The sequence below is a fragment of the Neodiprion pinetum genome, chromosome 6 (assembly GCF_021155775.2).
Source record: "Neodiprion pinetum isolate iyNeoPine1 chromosome 6, iyNeoPine1.2, whole genome shotgun sequence".
Classification (NCBI taxonomy): domain Eukaryota; kingdom Metazoa; phylum Arthropoda; class Insecta; order Hymenoptera; family Diprionidae; genus Neodiprion; species Neodiprion pinetum.
In genome coordinates, this window is record NC_060237.1 from 29,683,141 (window position 1) to 29,700,470 (window position 17,330).

Genomic DNA, 17,330 nt, shown 5'->3' on the forward strand with positions numbered 1-17,330 from the left:
GTCGATACATTGTTTTCCATACATAATTATACAAACTATACGGCAGAAAGAGCTGAAACCTCTCCCGGCACTTTAGACCCCATACAAATCTCTCTTTCGAGATAAACAGAAATAGAGAGAAAGACCAGCCGCACGTTAAGTCAATACGTACTTACTGTCCTCTAGAGTGGCCATATAAATCAACGAAAACCGTATTAAGTACACCGTAAGTTAGTGCTAAATATTTATAAACACATGTTTACCCTTGGTGAATATGTACATGTATTACACAGAATGATTACTTACGCACGGATAACGTTCCGGCAAAAGTACGCTGCTATGACGACGGAAACGTAACGGAGAGATGTTCGTTGCGAGAATAAGAGACGAGATTTTGCTGCTTCGAGCTAGTCCACACTTTAAATGAATCTCCCGCTATCACCCGAGACAGATAATTGATTTGTTTTTCTCTTACACCAAATTTTTTTCCCTTTTTTTCTATGGAGATGAGAAATGCCGACGGTGTCATTAGTGTCTCTGATCAACTTTACGGTCTGTCGTAAATCTAACGCGCGTGGTGAATGATTTTTTACTTCCGAGTGATAGGTTTTTAATATTGACACAATCGTGTGTCGTCAACCGTTGATTCGATTTGATTTTTTTTTCTCTCCTTATCTATATTTTAAACCGCCATTATTTACGAACTGCAAATTCACAGCGCGAATAATAATCATAACAAGTTATTCAAGCAACTATCTGAGTCTGAATGTTGATATCTGTTGCACGGTAAACGTTCAAATGCATGTAAATGCAGCTTCTTTTCAGAACACGTCGATACTTCTGGGCCAGTGATCGACTGCTACGATCAACTGCTACGAAGAAAGTTCAGCGTAACATTAGTTAGACGTTTTGACAAAAAGTCAGAAGGAAAGACGGAAAATGAATCATAGCTTCGGATCTCCTCGTTCATTAAGCTCAACACCAAAAACATTTGATAGGAAGGGGCTTGTTGTCTTAGATACAACCGATGCTGATTTAATTTGTGACTATACTTGGCGTACGATTCACCATAGCTCAAACTGACAATAAAACATCATTCGTTCCACCGTACGATGCGATAAAAATATGTCTGAGGCCAATATTTTTCCTCGCTTTAGTATCTGGTCCAAGTTTGAAAGCAATGACGTAGGTGTTTGTTGAAAAGTAAAAACTCACCCTTGATCCATCCTGTCGACGGGTCCACCGGTTCCCATCATCGCAGGATGTCCGGGGCCTATGGGACCGCCCATGGAATGTCCGCCAGGTCCGAACGGGCTCCCAGGTGGCATTCCATACTGCGGACCACCGAAAGGTTGTCCTGGTGACGGAAAGTGAGGATTACCTGCACCGGGGGGCACAAAGGGTGGTCCGGACGAACCCGGTCGTCCCACAAACTGCGGAGGTCCTCCGGACGGGGATCCAAACGGACTTGGGCCCGGGCCATTGTAAGGAGGTCCGGAATTGTTCGGCGGGGGTGGAAATCCCGCAGAATTAGGGGGCGGCACTGGACCGGGAGTCGACGAGCCGCTTGGTGCGGGCGACGCGGTGTACTGAGGCGTTCCGGAGCCTGGGGGCGGCCCCTGATAAGGTGGGGCCCCTGCCGGACTGCCCGCCCCACCGGGGAACGGGCTGGGGCCCTGAAACCCACCCGTGTTGCTCGGTGGGCCTCCCGAATTATTGTAAGGTCCCGAACCTGGTCCTGGTCCTTGACCGACAGAGTTCGGCGTGAACGGCGAAGCCTCCGATCCGGGCGGCGGGCCCTTCCAGGAGGCAGGTGTCCCTGGGTCCTCCAGCGTGGTGGTCGCAGCCAGTGGCGTATTCAGACGGCTACAGCCTGCAAAAGAAACGATGTAAATTAGTCAATTGTTACATACTTGAGAAAACGCAAGAAATTTATGTCTCAACTTGTTTTTCTTTAATTGTCTTATCACAACAGAACTTGTTGAACCTCAATTTGCATAGTTAGCGTATTACCAAGATATAGGTGAACAAGGCGTGCTGCTCCTTACAATTAATACTCAAATTTTGACTTTCTCATTCAACTGTAAGTAAAGTTCTAGTAAAAATGTGCGAACCGTTTGCGAGTTTGTATAAAATTAAGTGAGAACAAATTACATCGAGTTATAAACTTGCTCGGTATTACAGAACAAAATGGCAATAATTTTATGTTTGTTCTTATATTGTACTTTCTAATCTAATCTTCTAAATACTAGTCACCTCAATGATAGTTAGGTTAACTTAAATTCTCAGTTACTCGATCGCCCATCTGTTCCCACTGATATTTTCCGACAAGTGCAGGAACGATACACAGAAGTCTCGGATAATCTCAAGCCGTCTCGTATTTACTAACAATCCCCGATCAACATCAAGCTGTTGTTTCGCAGCGACTGAGGGTCTGAACTATTTTCAAAGCTTGGTAAGAATCGACGATAGATTAAGGTAAGTGGCAGAGTGCGATGTTCATCCAGCAACGAAGAATTAAAACGTAAGGAAAGGGGGCAGCTAAGTTATACTCGTACAATCTAAATCTTATGGAGTAAGTAAGAAAATGAGAAAATCACCATTATTCGTTCCATTCGCCTTCATTATTTGGTCATCAATGCGTTCATTCCGTAACGTAGTCTCCTGATTGGCGAAATATAACCGTTATATTTTCGACGAAGAGACGAATAGATGAGGATGACGACGATGGTGAGAGAGGTTATGTACCGGCGGCGACCTAACCTCAAACGCGCGTAGATACGCGTTGGTAAACAGGCGAGGTTAAATATCCGTTGGGCACTGTTAAACTCTGCTTTCGTACATTATATTTAACCGCCTCGTAACGGGGTTAGTATTTCCATCGAAGCTCCGTTTTACGCTCGTTTTAATAGACGAAAAATTACCGCATCCCGTTGCCGGCATTTTTTTTTCCTCCGCACCGTCGTCTCACTTCCATTCGGAATTCCCTCTCTCGCTCTTCTCCTCTCACACGCTCTCTCTCCGCGTCTCTAACTCTCTTTCGCTCCGACTCGTCAAGCCTCTCGTCTCGTTTCTCTCCTCCGTCTGTTCCTCGTTATTATCCTCCTCCTCAATATCGACTTACTATCGACAGCGGCCAAACAACAGTTCTCACAATCACGCACCACTTCCTCGGCGATAGGTTAAAGAAACGTGAACGTAGGTCGCGTGGATAATCCGCCGTCACCGTGCCGCGCATCGCTCTCTATCAGCGAATATATTTATCACCCTTTTCATTCATTATTTTAACCCGAAACTAACCGTCACACGCCTCGCGACATACGAGTAGTACCAAATATTTTTTCGCGACATGCCACACAAACACTCGACACACCACACAACAAGAGGCGAACTCCCTCTCACAATCGGAACGTTTGGCTGGCGGAAGGGGGGAGGGGGGGGGGGGCGGCCGAGAGGGAGGGAGACGACGATAGCCGTCGGAGGAGAGGCTAGAGCGAGTAAGTAAACACCACCGTAATCAAAATACCTTCCGTACAGCGTAGGAAACTTTCGACTCTCGAGACACGAATGCGACTGCGGATTCTTACTCCGAGATTTTCGTGTTATCGAGTTGTTAATTCAACCGACGCTCGAGTCCCTCGGCCGATCAGAGTTTTGACGTGACGGATAGGTGTAATTCAGTATCTTGACATTATCGAGAAGGGGGTTAAAGATGAATGTAAAAACAATGAAAATTCTCACTGAAAAACAGTGGCAGAAATAGGTGTATACACAGGATATTACGTAAACGCGTCGCGGATTGTTGTTATTATTATTGTTGTTGTTGAGTTGTTGCAGCCGTTGTTGTTATTCAGGCATTATAAAGTTCATCGCTTGACTAGCTAGCCCGCGCTTAGGAATATACATGTTACACCGTTGCACACAACCAACAAATCAAAACAATGAACACTTCGCGGCGAGAGAGAACTTTCGTCAAGCTGAAAATGACGACCCTTCGAACACGCACTTCGGGCCGTACGCGAGTTAAGAGAATGTAGGAGAAAAAACAATGGAAAGAAGACTGAGAAGTAACAAGCGAACGCTGATTCGAGGTTGCGTAAACTTCCTACTTCAAGTGCAGATATACGATGTGTATTTTGCGCGGATGAAAATAATTAAATTAATAAAACAATCTTCAAAGTGTTTCGTACGAAACAATTGTTTAAAGGGTTGAAAAGAATTTTTTTTTTCATAAACGCGTATTTTTAATCTCGCAATACATGTTTGAATACACCTATACCATACAATGTGTGGTCGGTGAATAAATTTACACTCGCGTACATATATCATATATATATATATACATCACTGTTGTTTATTAATTTTTTTCTTGATTAATATTTTCGTTTTTATTAGTTTCACTGTCAACTAGTTATTACATATATTATGTATACGTATACCGATGCACTTGTTTCCGCCACCGAAGCCTGATGTATAACGTATAAGTTTAAAACGCACCTACTAATTGTAAGAGAGTAAAAAATTTTCACCAAGGTACTTTACGAATAATAATATACATGTATGTACGTATGTATGAACAGTACAACTTCGAGGCTGAGTATGCAAACTATATACGTTGCATACAGATATATAAATACAACCGTACGCACGTCGCGCGATTACCAGAGACGAGTGATATCGTACCTACTACATACGTATAACAAAATCTACGTACGCGTGTACTCGCGTAGGTACGTAAATATAAGCAGGCACAGCACCTCACGCACTGTAAATTAATTTATCTCGTTTGTACGCGCGAGGGCCACGTGCGCCGTTCGTCCCTTGCGCCCAACTGTCAACTGGTAAGAGGAGATTTCTTTTTAGGTCTTCGGCAAAAATTATCAAGCGAGAAGCCACCGAGTGCTGCCATTTTTAGCGGAGGCAGTGGCGACTCTCGACGCTCCGCGGCGACGTTCGAAGGCACCACATGGCGCCCCCTCCCCTCCACGCCCCTAGCCTCGCCTCCCTTCACGTCCCTGCCCTTCCGTTAACGCACCGCCACCGACGCCTTTTTCTATCTTCTATGGTTACGCCGCGGGTTTGACGCTTCGTAAGAGAGGGGTAGTCGCGTTACGTCTCTCTTATATGCACCGCGCGTCAACGTCACTCCGAAAGCACCCCCTGACGGTGGTAACTATAATCCTGATCCCATGCAGACCGCTTCATGTGTCTCGGGATGCGTGTTATTTCACCGGCGAACGAGAGGCGTACGAACAACACAATTTACGTGTAACCGAGAGTACCTGCGATTTTCGTTCAACACGTATTTCACAACGCTGCAGTTGTCGACGAGTTACGTCGCCGTCTTTCTTTTACAGTCATCGACGGACGGACACGGCGATTTCTGTTTCCCTATTTACTTCGATCCCGACGCTTTATAACTTATTCCTCCACACAAGTATAATCGCGTCGTGTAACTGCAGGATTGTCAGATTCGTAGAATTATATCTATCCGAGTCTAACGTCGCTTCGGGGTTGGTATGCAGGTAACTTTCTACGTACTGCGTTGCAACGTGCGCCGCGGCGTCACTAGTTTCGCGTCACCGGCGCCGCGTCATATTCCTTCTCCCTCTTTTTTTCTTTCTTTCTTTCTTTCTTTTTTTTTTTTTTTTATTTTACTTCTCTTTACCCACCGCTCGTTCTTTCCTCCTCTATTTTTCCCGCTTGAAAGTCTCCCATCGCGGGAGACTCAACGCCGGTTGACAGTGTCACCCTAAAAATCAATAAACTTCGACTCCGAGTCCTTCCCACTCCCCGGGGTCCCTCTATGAGGGCTCAGGACCGTCGGTGGCTGCCTGGGACATCATTTTATTAGGCTACGGTGCAGCGGCCGGACTCGGGACTTCTTCCATCTCGACTCCTAGAGAGACGGACATCGGCTCACCGAGCATCGACCGTCATTCGCATCCGGATAAAAAATTCTCGTAATATCGGGACGTCCGTCAGCTTCTGTCAAGTTGTAATAATGTAACGAGGACCGGTCGGATCTCCGTAACTCTGCTTGTCGTTGATAATTTCGATTTTTTTAGCCTCTACGCCTCTTAGCCTCCAAGATGGTAGGCTGGGCGCAGAGGACGTAGAAGCGTATAACGCGTACAGTTATGGAGGCATAACTCGACTGACGTACCGTGTACACGTAGCATTAAAACATCCGAAGCATCAGACACCTGGCAGAGGGACCGCCGCCTTACGCCGTGCTTATGCCTCGCATTGCGTTGCGTTGGCTCACCACCTCCACCTCGCGCAATTCCTTAAGGTTCGTTTACACTCGGCAGTTTCGTTCAACGGGCAATCCTGAGGCCGCCAACATGCGACAGGAGCTGATTGTGAAAGGCGAGAGCGGTTCTTGCGTTTCGCCATGCCGCAGCGATACTACTTAGGATCGCTCGCGAGTGATTTTTCACAAAGAGAACACCGGAGCGAACTACCGTAGAAACCCTCTTTCAATCGCGCGCGTTCGATTCACCCCGCCGGGAGCGAAATTCTTACCACCGTGAAACTGAAGACGATCCGATGAAAAAAGGGATAAACTGTTCCAGGCCCACCCGGGGAGTCGTAACAATGCTGCGAACTTGCGAGGGAAAGGGTCGAGTGCGGCTCTTGTATATGTTTGAAAGCGTTCTACGTACCGGGAATATTTTTTTATCCGTAACATTGCACGGAGGCGCGTGATACGTAACTACGTTTAAAAGATTATCCACACGCAGTCCGTGATTGGCGAACGTCACACGCGAAGCGGCAAGTTGATTCGCACGTACGTGCACGATAGGCCGAATCGCGACCTGGGTCATTGTACCAGACGTAGGACGCCGTGCGTTGCTCGTGGTAACGAAACTTGTTCGAAAAGCCGATTCATGCTCAATTTGTGTATAATACACAAACCCTGGATGCGAACTTTCCATTCAGTGGAAACTTTCTCGAACTAGCTGAAACAGAGAGTGAATCAGACTCCGTTACAGGTCGTTGGCTGCATTGTTCAAAGTTAAATAATAATAATAATGAAAAGAATATCCGATCAAAGACGCGACCAGGTTTCGCCTACTGCTCGGCCATCGTCGCTCGTCGAATTGCCGTTTCAAAGTAGGTGGCAGGCATATAATGCAACGACGAGATTGTGAGGGCTAAAACAATCCGGTCGCGGGATGAATTTCAACGGCTGAATGTCTATGAATCAGGGTGGGGAGAGACCGGGAAAACCGGGAATAGTCGGGGAATCATGATGGACCACAGGGAGAAACGTACTTTTTTTTCTTTACAAATCGTTTTCAAGCTTCGGTGATGCTTCGTAAATTTAGCTAAGCCAACTTTCGGAAATGTTATTCGTTCAATTTCTGATTACTCGTGTAAAACGAAGCAACACTGTGCGTTTTTTAGATCCAAATTTACATATTCAAGGTGCGCAGCTTCCGGAGCTTCCTAATGTAACTACTTAAGCAACGTTCGGAAGATGACGCGGCCGATGCACAAAGCGGTGCAAGCCGCATTGCACGAGAACGTCGACGGTCACGGAGCGTTGAGAACGAAGGTCGTTCCTATGTATGCGAATACGAGCTATTTTAATTGTTTGACCTTGCAGGCTCGACAGTCGCCACGCAGTGACCGTTCGTTTGACGGGCTGATGGGCGATGGTTATCTTCTTCGTTGCACGTATCCATATGCGATACGTACACACGCAGATTGCAGAAACGCATATCGGCGCGGTTTGATAACCCAATGCGGCGGGGTCAGCCGGCCGATGCTTCAGAGGCTTCGCGTGGTACTTATTTACCTACATAATACGTTGCAGAAATATCCTCTTGGCAGAAAGTTTCGGTATATAAAACTCTGCGACGCGCATTCCTGGTCAACGCGATGAAGCGCGTTAGCCTCGCGTGTATATTACAAGGGAATGAAATCCGCCGAATCGACTTAGAAGGCTGCGTTACGCAAAATTGAATCGTTTTTCGTTATTCCCAGCTGCAGCCGCAAGCTGTTCTACGTTTACCGAGACGCAAATTTTCACCCTCGTACCCTGTACACGATGCACTGTTATTATCGCAGTAAATATTTGCGCAATCAAAGTTTTGCGCTCGGCACTGCCGCGCGTTACGGTCTTGTTTGCAAAATGTGGATTATATGCACACTGATATACATATGTAGGTGTGTCAAGTCGTCAACCGTATGTGTTATCGTCGGTTATCGTCGGTCGTCGTCGTGGACAAGTAATATTGTATTTGCGAAACGTCACATTAACGTCGGGCAGTGTCTTCATCCTTACGTTGTACCGCGTACTTCGCCACGATAATGAAAACGGGTCTTACGTACATGATACACGTACACGTACCTTACATTGTTATTCAAGTATCAAGGATAATTTATACGCGAGTGATCCGAAATACAATTTTTTGCGCATCGGAATCTTGGTAACTTGAGTTAATTTTATACCTCTGAGAAATTCTATCGGCAATCGTTGTACGATAAGTACATGCCTGTATCAAGCTTGAGTAACATGTACATTGTTCATTGCGGGAATGTCACTTTCGAAATGGCGAACCCGGATTTACGTTATGCGAATAACTCACGTTAGACATCCGCGGGATGAACTCCTGGTAACAAGCCTGTCACGTGGTCTCGAACTTTAGTTTTGGCAGCGAGCATGCCCGAGTAAACTGGCGGACTGACTTACCGCTTGGCGCTCGGAGATATTAGGATAAGCTTCATTCATACAAACTTCGAAACAAATCTCGACCTTCGAGGACTGGCCAACGCAGCGTAGCGTAATCTACAAACGCCAAGCAAACGCGCCACGAACAAAGACATGATCTCAATGTGGAGTATTTCCACAATACGGATGTTTAGTCGATTAACATTAAAATAAGGATTATTTTCTGAGAAGCAGAGGAAGACGAAGAAGAGGATATGCGCGGGTTTATCGCACTACGTATTGACTTTGCAAAGGCGCAATAAAAATATAATATATTTCAGCTAATCAAACAAAAAATGTCAATTTCGTTTATGCTTGCTCTTATCGGTACAAGACAACGAATGTTCACTTGTTTATCATTTGGGCGGCGCGATAGATATCTCGATAAATATGCAGTAATGTGCCATCGCGATGTTTTTAGACGGTGCTTGTTTAAAGAATGACGAGCATTTCTTAACAATTAACGGGGTCGGTAAACGAATTCATGATTATGTGAATAATATTTTTAAGGTCGGGATTTCTGCATCATGTTGAAATGAATAAATAAATGAAAATCGCACGGTATCCGAGGAATAAATTGACCTCGTTCGGTTTACGTTCGTCGTTATGTAATACCTTTATATTTAATACCTAAAGTCAAAAATTTCAAAACAAATTACGAAAGATATTTTCGTCGACTGACTGAAGAATGACCATTTATTGAGTATAACAAGATGTAAAATTCAAAAATATTCCTCGAAGGTTGCATATTAAATCCCGCATGAATCGCTGTGCTTTAAACTTCAAACGGTTTAATGAAATTGAAAATAGACATCACGTGTACACGATAACAAGTGGTTGTTCGAATCTATCGCTAGATGAAACTGGGAGAACCTTGAGTTACACCGGTAGTGTTGAACCCGTAAAGAGGCAACGGCGGCGTGTCGGCGTCCAGAAGGGTGGCCAGCGTCGTTGCGGTGGGTGTACAGAGAGAGAGAAGGAGAGAGTGTGAGAGAGCGAGACGGGGAACGGGAACGAGAGGAGAAGCGGTAGTAGAAGGAGGTGAGCAAAGCAAGTAAGCACCGAGGGGATGAAGGGCGCCGAGGGCGTCGAGGAGAGGCTGGCAGGGTGGGAGGGAGGGAGGGCGCTAGGTCGATACGGCAAACTATTGTCTGGTGGGTAAAACTCCTCCGTAGCCGCTCCGGGTTGTCGGGTCTCGCTCTCCGCGACGCCGACGCCGTCATCGCGTTCGCATTCAGCCGTCAACGCCGCGCGATATTCTGCACCGAGTAGCAGCCACCTACCGCATCCCCTTCCCCCCCTCTCCCTTCGCCATCCAGCAACTATCCGACTCGATGCAACGCGTCGTACGTTACATGTACAGTAGGGTACCACCGAAAATTAAGACAGCGGGATTTGGAGCGGCGTCGTAGGCGTTTTCTTTTTTATCTTTTCTTCTTTTTTTTTTTTTTTTTTTTTTTGTGGTAACCGACAAACCCTCGCCATCAAGTTTGAAATAATGTTGCAAATGAATTATGGAATCGCTTTAATAAATTTTCTTCCTCGTCCTTTTTAACTCCGGTGGTGCTGCTGCTACCTCAGGGATATCTGGACCGACGTGAATTCACCTTCGGGGTGGCGGGCGTGGGAGGCGTACGTATGTACGTATGCATGTGCGTGTGTAGATGCATAGGTAGAAAGTTGGAGGGACGTTACGTTAGGTACGAAGGTAGGTACGTATAATGGTACAACACGGCGCGTGACCGTGGCGCAAAGGTATAATACGGTATGCGGTGAGGCGCAACATTGTCGCGGGGGTGTATGTATGTTTGCCCGTTGCCATGGGGGTGGAGAGGTAAACACAGCGTCAACCCTCCCGCGCCGCGACGCCGCCCCCTCGTACCCTTCTGCCCCACCTGCCCCTCCCGCGTCCGTTCTACGTACACCCCGCGAACCTCGTGACGCCGCGGCACCGCGACGTTGCCAAGCGTCGTCGGGTTGCACGCTACTTACGAAACTTTGTTCCAATTTGTTCGTGATGTAGGGGTGGAAACTGACGACGACTGCACGGATGGAGAAAATGAGGGACTGGGGGTAAAGGGGGGCTCTCTTATGCAGAGTCGCTCGAAGCGAGGGGCAATAAAGATGAATATTTATGCTTCACAAATATTATTGAAAGCGGCGGCGAGCGGACAAGAAGGAAATATGTCAAGGACGATAATTTCTTTATATTTGAACGCCGGTAAAATCGTGTATGCATGCATACTATGTGTACCTACACGCGCGCGTGTGTTGTGTTGTACACACAACTTGCGTGTGTGCACACGTGTAACCCCCCCCCCCCCTCAATGTTACAGCAGACTTTTATTATCTTACACGTTTCTTTCGTTATTCCGAACTAATTCCTGCTCACCGATTCTTTTAACCTTATTCGTGCATGTTACGCGTCACCGTTAACGTTTTTTTGTAACCACAAAAACCGTTAGAAGGGGTTCACGGAAAACATGATGAGAATTCGCGGATTACTTAACTCATCGAAAGTGCAATATCAAAGGCATTTATACCTACTTTAATCGTAAATTCTTGAATGACGAGCGGGTGCTGCTGCGGCTGCTGCTACCATCGCAAAATCAGTAAATAATACCACATTTGTTGGTACACATGGCACATACCGCGGGTGTACATTCATATATACGTTCTACGTTCGGTAGGGTAGAATTCTGGCTCTCTACAGAAGGAAGAAGCCCGAGAGAGTCCGCAAACCGTTTTACGTGTCCCCCTCATTTGGTAGCAGCGCCTTTTGATACAGGATAGCTTTTTGAAACTAATTTCCGAGACATCCTTAACGGTAAATGCAGATCCCTTACCGACCGATACTCTACCGCGCTTAATGTCACAATACAGTGGATAATACAGAGCATCTTTACCACAGCCAAGTAAAAATTTGGTAGTCGAAACTGATCAAATGACAAAAAATATTGCCTGAAGAAAGAGCTTGCATGCATACATATACATAATGGAAATCGCACGTTTTCACGGTTCCAATAGAGTTGACAGAGGTGGCGATAGAATCAAACTCGTATTTTGTTTCGGACCGAGAACAAGTTGGGTGGAAAGGGAAGGAATTAATAAGCATTACTGTACATACGTCTCTACATTGCATCAAATTGCATCCCAATAAAAACTCGATATTATGGTAGATATTTTATTTCCAACTTAGGAACTGAAATGCCCATATTATATATAATAAAAAATATTTTATCGTACGAGAATTATAACGGTAAATTGGGAGGGGGGGGGGGGGGGTCAGAAAGTTGAAACAAAAAGAACGTGGGAATAATGGTTACTCTTTATGTAATTCTAAAATCGCAAACATTTTTACAAAAAAGAAGAAGAGAAAAATAACTTCCAAACAGGAATACAAACACGGAATTCTCTTTTTCTCCCTCGTATTCAACCCTGCGGAAAATGGCTCTTGAAATCTGATATAAAAATTGCCTACAACAGTATGAAAAGTCAACGTAAATTTATCCTCACAGACTCGCTAGTGAGAAAATTTCCGTTGATTTCTCATACTGCCGTAGGCAATTTTTATATCAGAATTTACGAGCCATTTTCCGCAGGCAAGTCTCATTACTAGTGTACTTAGGTTTCTGATTAAAATTTTTCATATCTGTGAAAAAAAAACAGGTAGCAAACAAGGTGATAAAAGTCTTTGACGAATCTGTACGAACTCTCTTTTGCCGTTGCAAATATGTAATAGTTGTTGTTTGTTACCAGGCTCACGAAGAACGAAAACAATAAGAAATACTCTATTATTCAAAGTATTTTTTACTACCTTATAATATTGTAGAGCTGTATGATTTTCATATCCAGCTATACAAGCATTTCTTATTTTTTTATTTTTTTAAAGATTTTAGTTTTTGTATGGCACATTTCTCCCTCACAAGCCCTTACAATTTACATGCATATGTGTGTATATATTGTTAATATGCATTCCTTTTTCTTTACGACGATAAATTCACAAATTCCGAAAGCGTGGCTGTATATGATATATTTATACTGTAACTCTTCAGGATATTACTATTAAATCGTGGCAGTAAAGGGCACAAAATACGAGTACACTCCGCGTTCCATTTCACCAATCCATCTATACATTTTTAACATCTCATTAAAAAATCCAATATATTCTCAAGGAATTGTGTTCCCGATCGCCATATATCAAGAATCGAGCCGCCGGGTACGATTTCAATTCATTTGAATCGTCACAAAAATATTCACAATAGTATTTCAAAGACACAGATTTCAAAATAAACATTTATCAACATCTGTTCGTGATAATTTGCGTTACGATTAATAATCGGACCGTACTCGTAAAGAAACGCCTTACGTTCAAATAATTAGACATACTTATATATTCGTTATGTATACTAATTATTATAATTATACGATGAATATATTGTGATAATATATATGTTTATACGTATATATATATATATATATATATATATTGTTCAACAAGTATGTAATATATTTATACGTGTGTATATATACATATATATATAAATATATATATATATATATATATATAAACACACATACACATATTTATATTGTATACATACACTAATCTTATTCATATAATAATAATAATAATATTAACTACGAATTAACTGATTAATAATAATAATATTCAATGATAATGCTGAATTTAACTAACTTAAAAACACGTCATTTATACCATATATACATTATATACATTATGCTATTGTATTTATAATATGTATACTGTCTACGTTCATCAATACAAACTACAGCATTCTGAAGTATACATATGCTCCTTGTTAAGAGTTTTAACTGCTATTACACCTTGTACACATACAATATTCTAGAGTTCTATTCTACATCTACTCTAGTCGGTACATTGAAAATCAACTAACTTAAACACAATTGTAATGATAATAATCATAGTGATAATAATAATTATAATAATTAAAGAACGAGAAACTTGCACCTCACGAGTTCCGCATTGTTAAAGGAGGCTATGGCCACCGTTATCAATTGTATCATATCACATTACGCGTTTGAAAATTGTTAAAAAATTAAAAAAGAAAAGAACATAAAATAGTGGAAATTTCATAGTTCGCGGTAGTTGCCATTTCTCTTTTTTCTGACACATTCAAGAAAAAAAGGCCGAATAACTACTGATAATACTTCATTCAACCTTTTTATCACAGGGTTTTTAAACTGAAAAACACTATTTAAACTCTGACATACCAAAAAAAAAAAAACTAACAAAAAAAAAACAATAAATTCAACTTGTTAGATTTCCGCCAATCACAGACTACTCTAAAAATACACCTCGACGAAAAACTACTTTTTCTTTTTAATCCAATTTCATAACCAGATCTTGTTTAGCAAAAAGCAAGAGAAATCAAAATGTGTTTCGCTATCATTTGTAATGCAAATATTGCAGAAGTATTGAAGAAACTTGGCGAATGAATTATACACGATCGATCAGAGGCGGACAAAGCCAGTACCGTTTAATCTAAGCCATGTATCTTCAAAAAGTTTACATTTTTTTCTCACCTGCTGTCCTTGCAGGAATAAAATGGTATTGGCTACAATTGACACATTGATCAATTCCATGGTAACGCAGAGCGGTCATTTACGTTTCACACACCTTTTGTATGAAACATGATCACTGCAATCTTTGTCATAGAATTGATTATCGTCGGTGTTGAAAAACTTTTGTAATACAACGCCAGTAACAAGCCTCCCCTGCACTATCATTTCACCAAGCATATTAAAAACGATAATGAACGTTCTTCTGTTCAAAAATATTAATTACAGTAATGACGCGGGTAACAAATTGACTTATTAAATACATACGCGAGTTGGATAAAAAAAAAAAAAAAACACTTTAAAGAACAGTAACTGTAGCTCTGTCTCTTGGATGTGCAGAGCAATGCAATTATTTCATTCATTGATACGGATTAGAAAAAAAAGTCAAAACAAGAATGGAGAAACACAGGTGAGAAAAAATCTCGGATTCTTTAAGAACAGTACAGTTTCACTTTCTTCTCGACCAAACAGGAGAGCATCTATCTTTTGGAGATCCCTGGGATTATTTTGATGTCGGGACAGTGGGCTGTCCTGCCATCGCCAGTCTTGCAGGTTGATCAAGGAATTCCTTATAATAGGCGCTCAATTCAGGAGGAAAAAACGTTGCTGACGGATGTATCGGTAATGGAAACACACCGTTATAAAGTGCAGAATAATACATTGGGTCTAGCATGGGTAAGAACTTTCCGTGATTAGGTAACTGTGAGAGAAAAGCTGAATTAGGTGGCATAGGTGGTAAGGGATGGAAATTGGAAGCGGAATGTCTTTGCTGCGCTTCTCCTTGTCTTTCGCACTGTTCTTGCTGCTGTTGCTGTGTTTGTGGCTGCGGCTGTTGTTGGCCTATCATGCATCTTTCACTTTCGTTTATCCTACAATGCTCTTTCGGTGCTTCAGACTTTCTTCGATCCGCAACGAGCTGTTGCAATGTATTTCTAGCGTATGGCGAGTTGGCAATGTTATTTAGATGATTGAGGCTCGGTACGTTTGGGATATTAGGTATTTTGGGTATCACCATGTGATTTGGCTTCCTCGGTGTGTACGGAGACACCGCCTCATTTCTGAGAGGATATTTACCATTAACATGTTGCTGTCTCCTATGTTGAGGAGAAATGCTATTCTTTACATGTTGAATCTGCTGTGATATGTGCTGATGCTGTTGTTGCTGCTGTGTCACCGCAGGCTGAGATTTCTGTTGACTGGGATTAACTAGCGTGATTTCTAGGTTGTTGGACACCATGGTTCTCGAGTCAAGCATGTTCGGATAATTGATAGTTTTTTTTTGTGTTTCCAATTGCGCTTTTTCCGTATTCTTTATATCTAAATTGAGCGGATTGGGTCTCGGGACAATCGGAACTCTAACAATCTCTAAACTAGGTCTGGAAAACGCCGGCTTTTCCTGAGCTCGTCGAGTCAGGTCCAAGACATCCAACGAATTATTCACCACATTATTTTGCGGAAGCATAACGGGCACAGGCTGATACTTATTAGGCATCAAAATTTCCTTGGGATTTCCGTACACCATTTTCTCACTGTGAGAAAATATTGATCGAGATTGCGTCACTTTCGGTGGTGGTATTCTTCCGTTCGGCGGCTGTTGACCCGCGAATATATGCCCATTGTTATTCGAGGGAGTGACGTTTGCGTTAGCGTACAATTGTAGCAGCGTTGAGTTGTTGGAACTCCCAAGATTTATCACCCTGCTGTTGACAACATTGTTATTGCTCATAGAAGTATTGTTGTTCGTAGGTTGTTTAGGTGGCTGCTGCTGCTGCTGCTGCTGCTGCAGTTGTGGATGTATCTGTTGCTGCTGGTGAAGCAACTGTGATTGCAGCTGTTGGTATTGGTGCTGCTGTTGATGTGGGGTATGAACACAAGGCTGAGAACTTTGATTATCTTGAGGCGATGGTAGCATGTGGCTAATGTCTGGAGTTACCGTAACTGAGATTAGCTTAGTGCTAGAATTATTTACTATCGGATTAGCAATGGCGTTAACAGTCTTTTCTTCTATAGGCTTTATCGTAGGATTGTGGACAACGACAGGTGTAATCGTCGCTTGAATAACACTGGGCCTTGACTCTAAGTCAACGGCGGTTACTTCGAGTCCACCTTCCCTCAATATCTCGAGTTTTCGCTTCTTCAAGCTAGGAATGATAATCTTATCTCTACTCGAGTCTGTCTCAGTCTCAAGATCAATTACTTCCGGTGATCTTGGGCTGACTATTGTCTTTTCACCGAACACCGGTATATTTTCCTTTCCCTGTGCCAACAGGGACGTTTGCTTGGGGTCAAGCTTCAGTTCTTTTATATCCTTCTCCGGTGGTGGAGTCAGCGTCACGACCGCCGTAGCATTCGTATTTGCACTATTGACATTGGTGACTGGTAGGCTTGGGGGTGTTGGCGAAGAAGGTACTTGGTGAAATATTAACGGGCTGTTTAACTGTCTTTCCAAAACGCTTTGACCGTCATTCGGTGTTGTCGGAGGCGGTGTTGTGGGCGTTGTTACAGGCGTGTTGGAAGACGGCGGTGGACTCGGTAGTTGGCTAGATTGGCTGCTAGGTGTTACTGTGTTTGCTATTATTGTATTTAGCGATTTAAGCCGTTCAGGTTTCACCCTTACGCTACGTAGCGAGGAGATTTTTCCAACTTCTGCCTTCGGTTTTTCCCCAGGAAGAATTGGCTGTAAGAATAATAACATTTTTTTTAATGCATTGCATGAAAGTTGAAAGTGAAATGGGTCCATTCAACAAATAATTTATAACTTACCGTTGAAAGTATTGACTGCAAAGGTGGAGTGTCTGTCGGCGAAGTTGGAGTACTCGTGGTGGTCGTGTAAGTTTGTGTCGTTTGTGAAGGACTTGGTAATTCTGATTCTTGTTTAACTTCAGCTTCTTCGGACATGCTACTAGTTTTCGACCGCCTGCCATGCGCTGGTCTGATTTTTATCTCTTCTCCTCGCTGATGCCGTTCGAAAGGTAATAACAGCCTGTTGGCATTTACAATAAGCATGACATACAAAAATTGAAAT

General features: G+C 43.2%; 2 protein-coding genes across 4 annotated transcripts in view; both read right to left on the minus strand.

The window, feature by feature from the left end:
* The window catches only part of Chi (LIM domain-binding protein 2 Chi), a 111,154-nt gene extending 102,400 nt beyond the window's left edge, over window positions 1–8,754 (minus strand). For both annotated transcript variants that reach the window (XM_069137108.1, XM_069137107.1), the window contains exons 1-3: window positions 8,580–8,754; window positions 2,580–6,944; window positions 1,195–1,852 (exon numbers count right to left, since the gene is read on the minus strand). In XM_069137108.1, the coding sequence (XP_068993209.1) occupies window positions 1,195–1,852; window positions 2,580–2,604 (683 nt within the window). In that variant the 5' untranslated portion in view covers window positions 2,605–6,944; window positions 8,580–8,754. The remainder of the gene's footprint in view (window positions 1–1,194; window positions 1,853–2,579; window positions 6,945–8,579) is intronic.
* A 3,257-nt stretch (window positions 8,755–12,011) lies between these two features.
* LOC124221236 (uncharacterized) overlaps window positions 12,012–17,330 on the minus strand; it is a 94,801-nt gene continuing 89,482 nt past the window's right edge. For both annotated transcript variants that reach the window (XM_046631008.2, XM_046631007.2), the window contains exons 6-7: window positions 17,069–17,288; window positions 12,012–16,982 (exon numbers count right to left, since the gene is read on the minus strand). In XM_046631008.2, coding sequence (XP_046486964.1) covers window positions 14,808–16,982; window positions 17,069–17,288 — 2,395 coding nt within the window. In that variant the 3' untranslated portion in view covers window positions 12,012–14,807. The remainder of the gene's footprint in view (window positions 16,983–17,068; window positions 17,289–17,330) is intronic.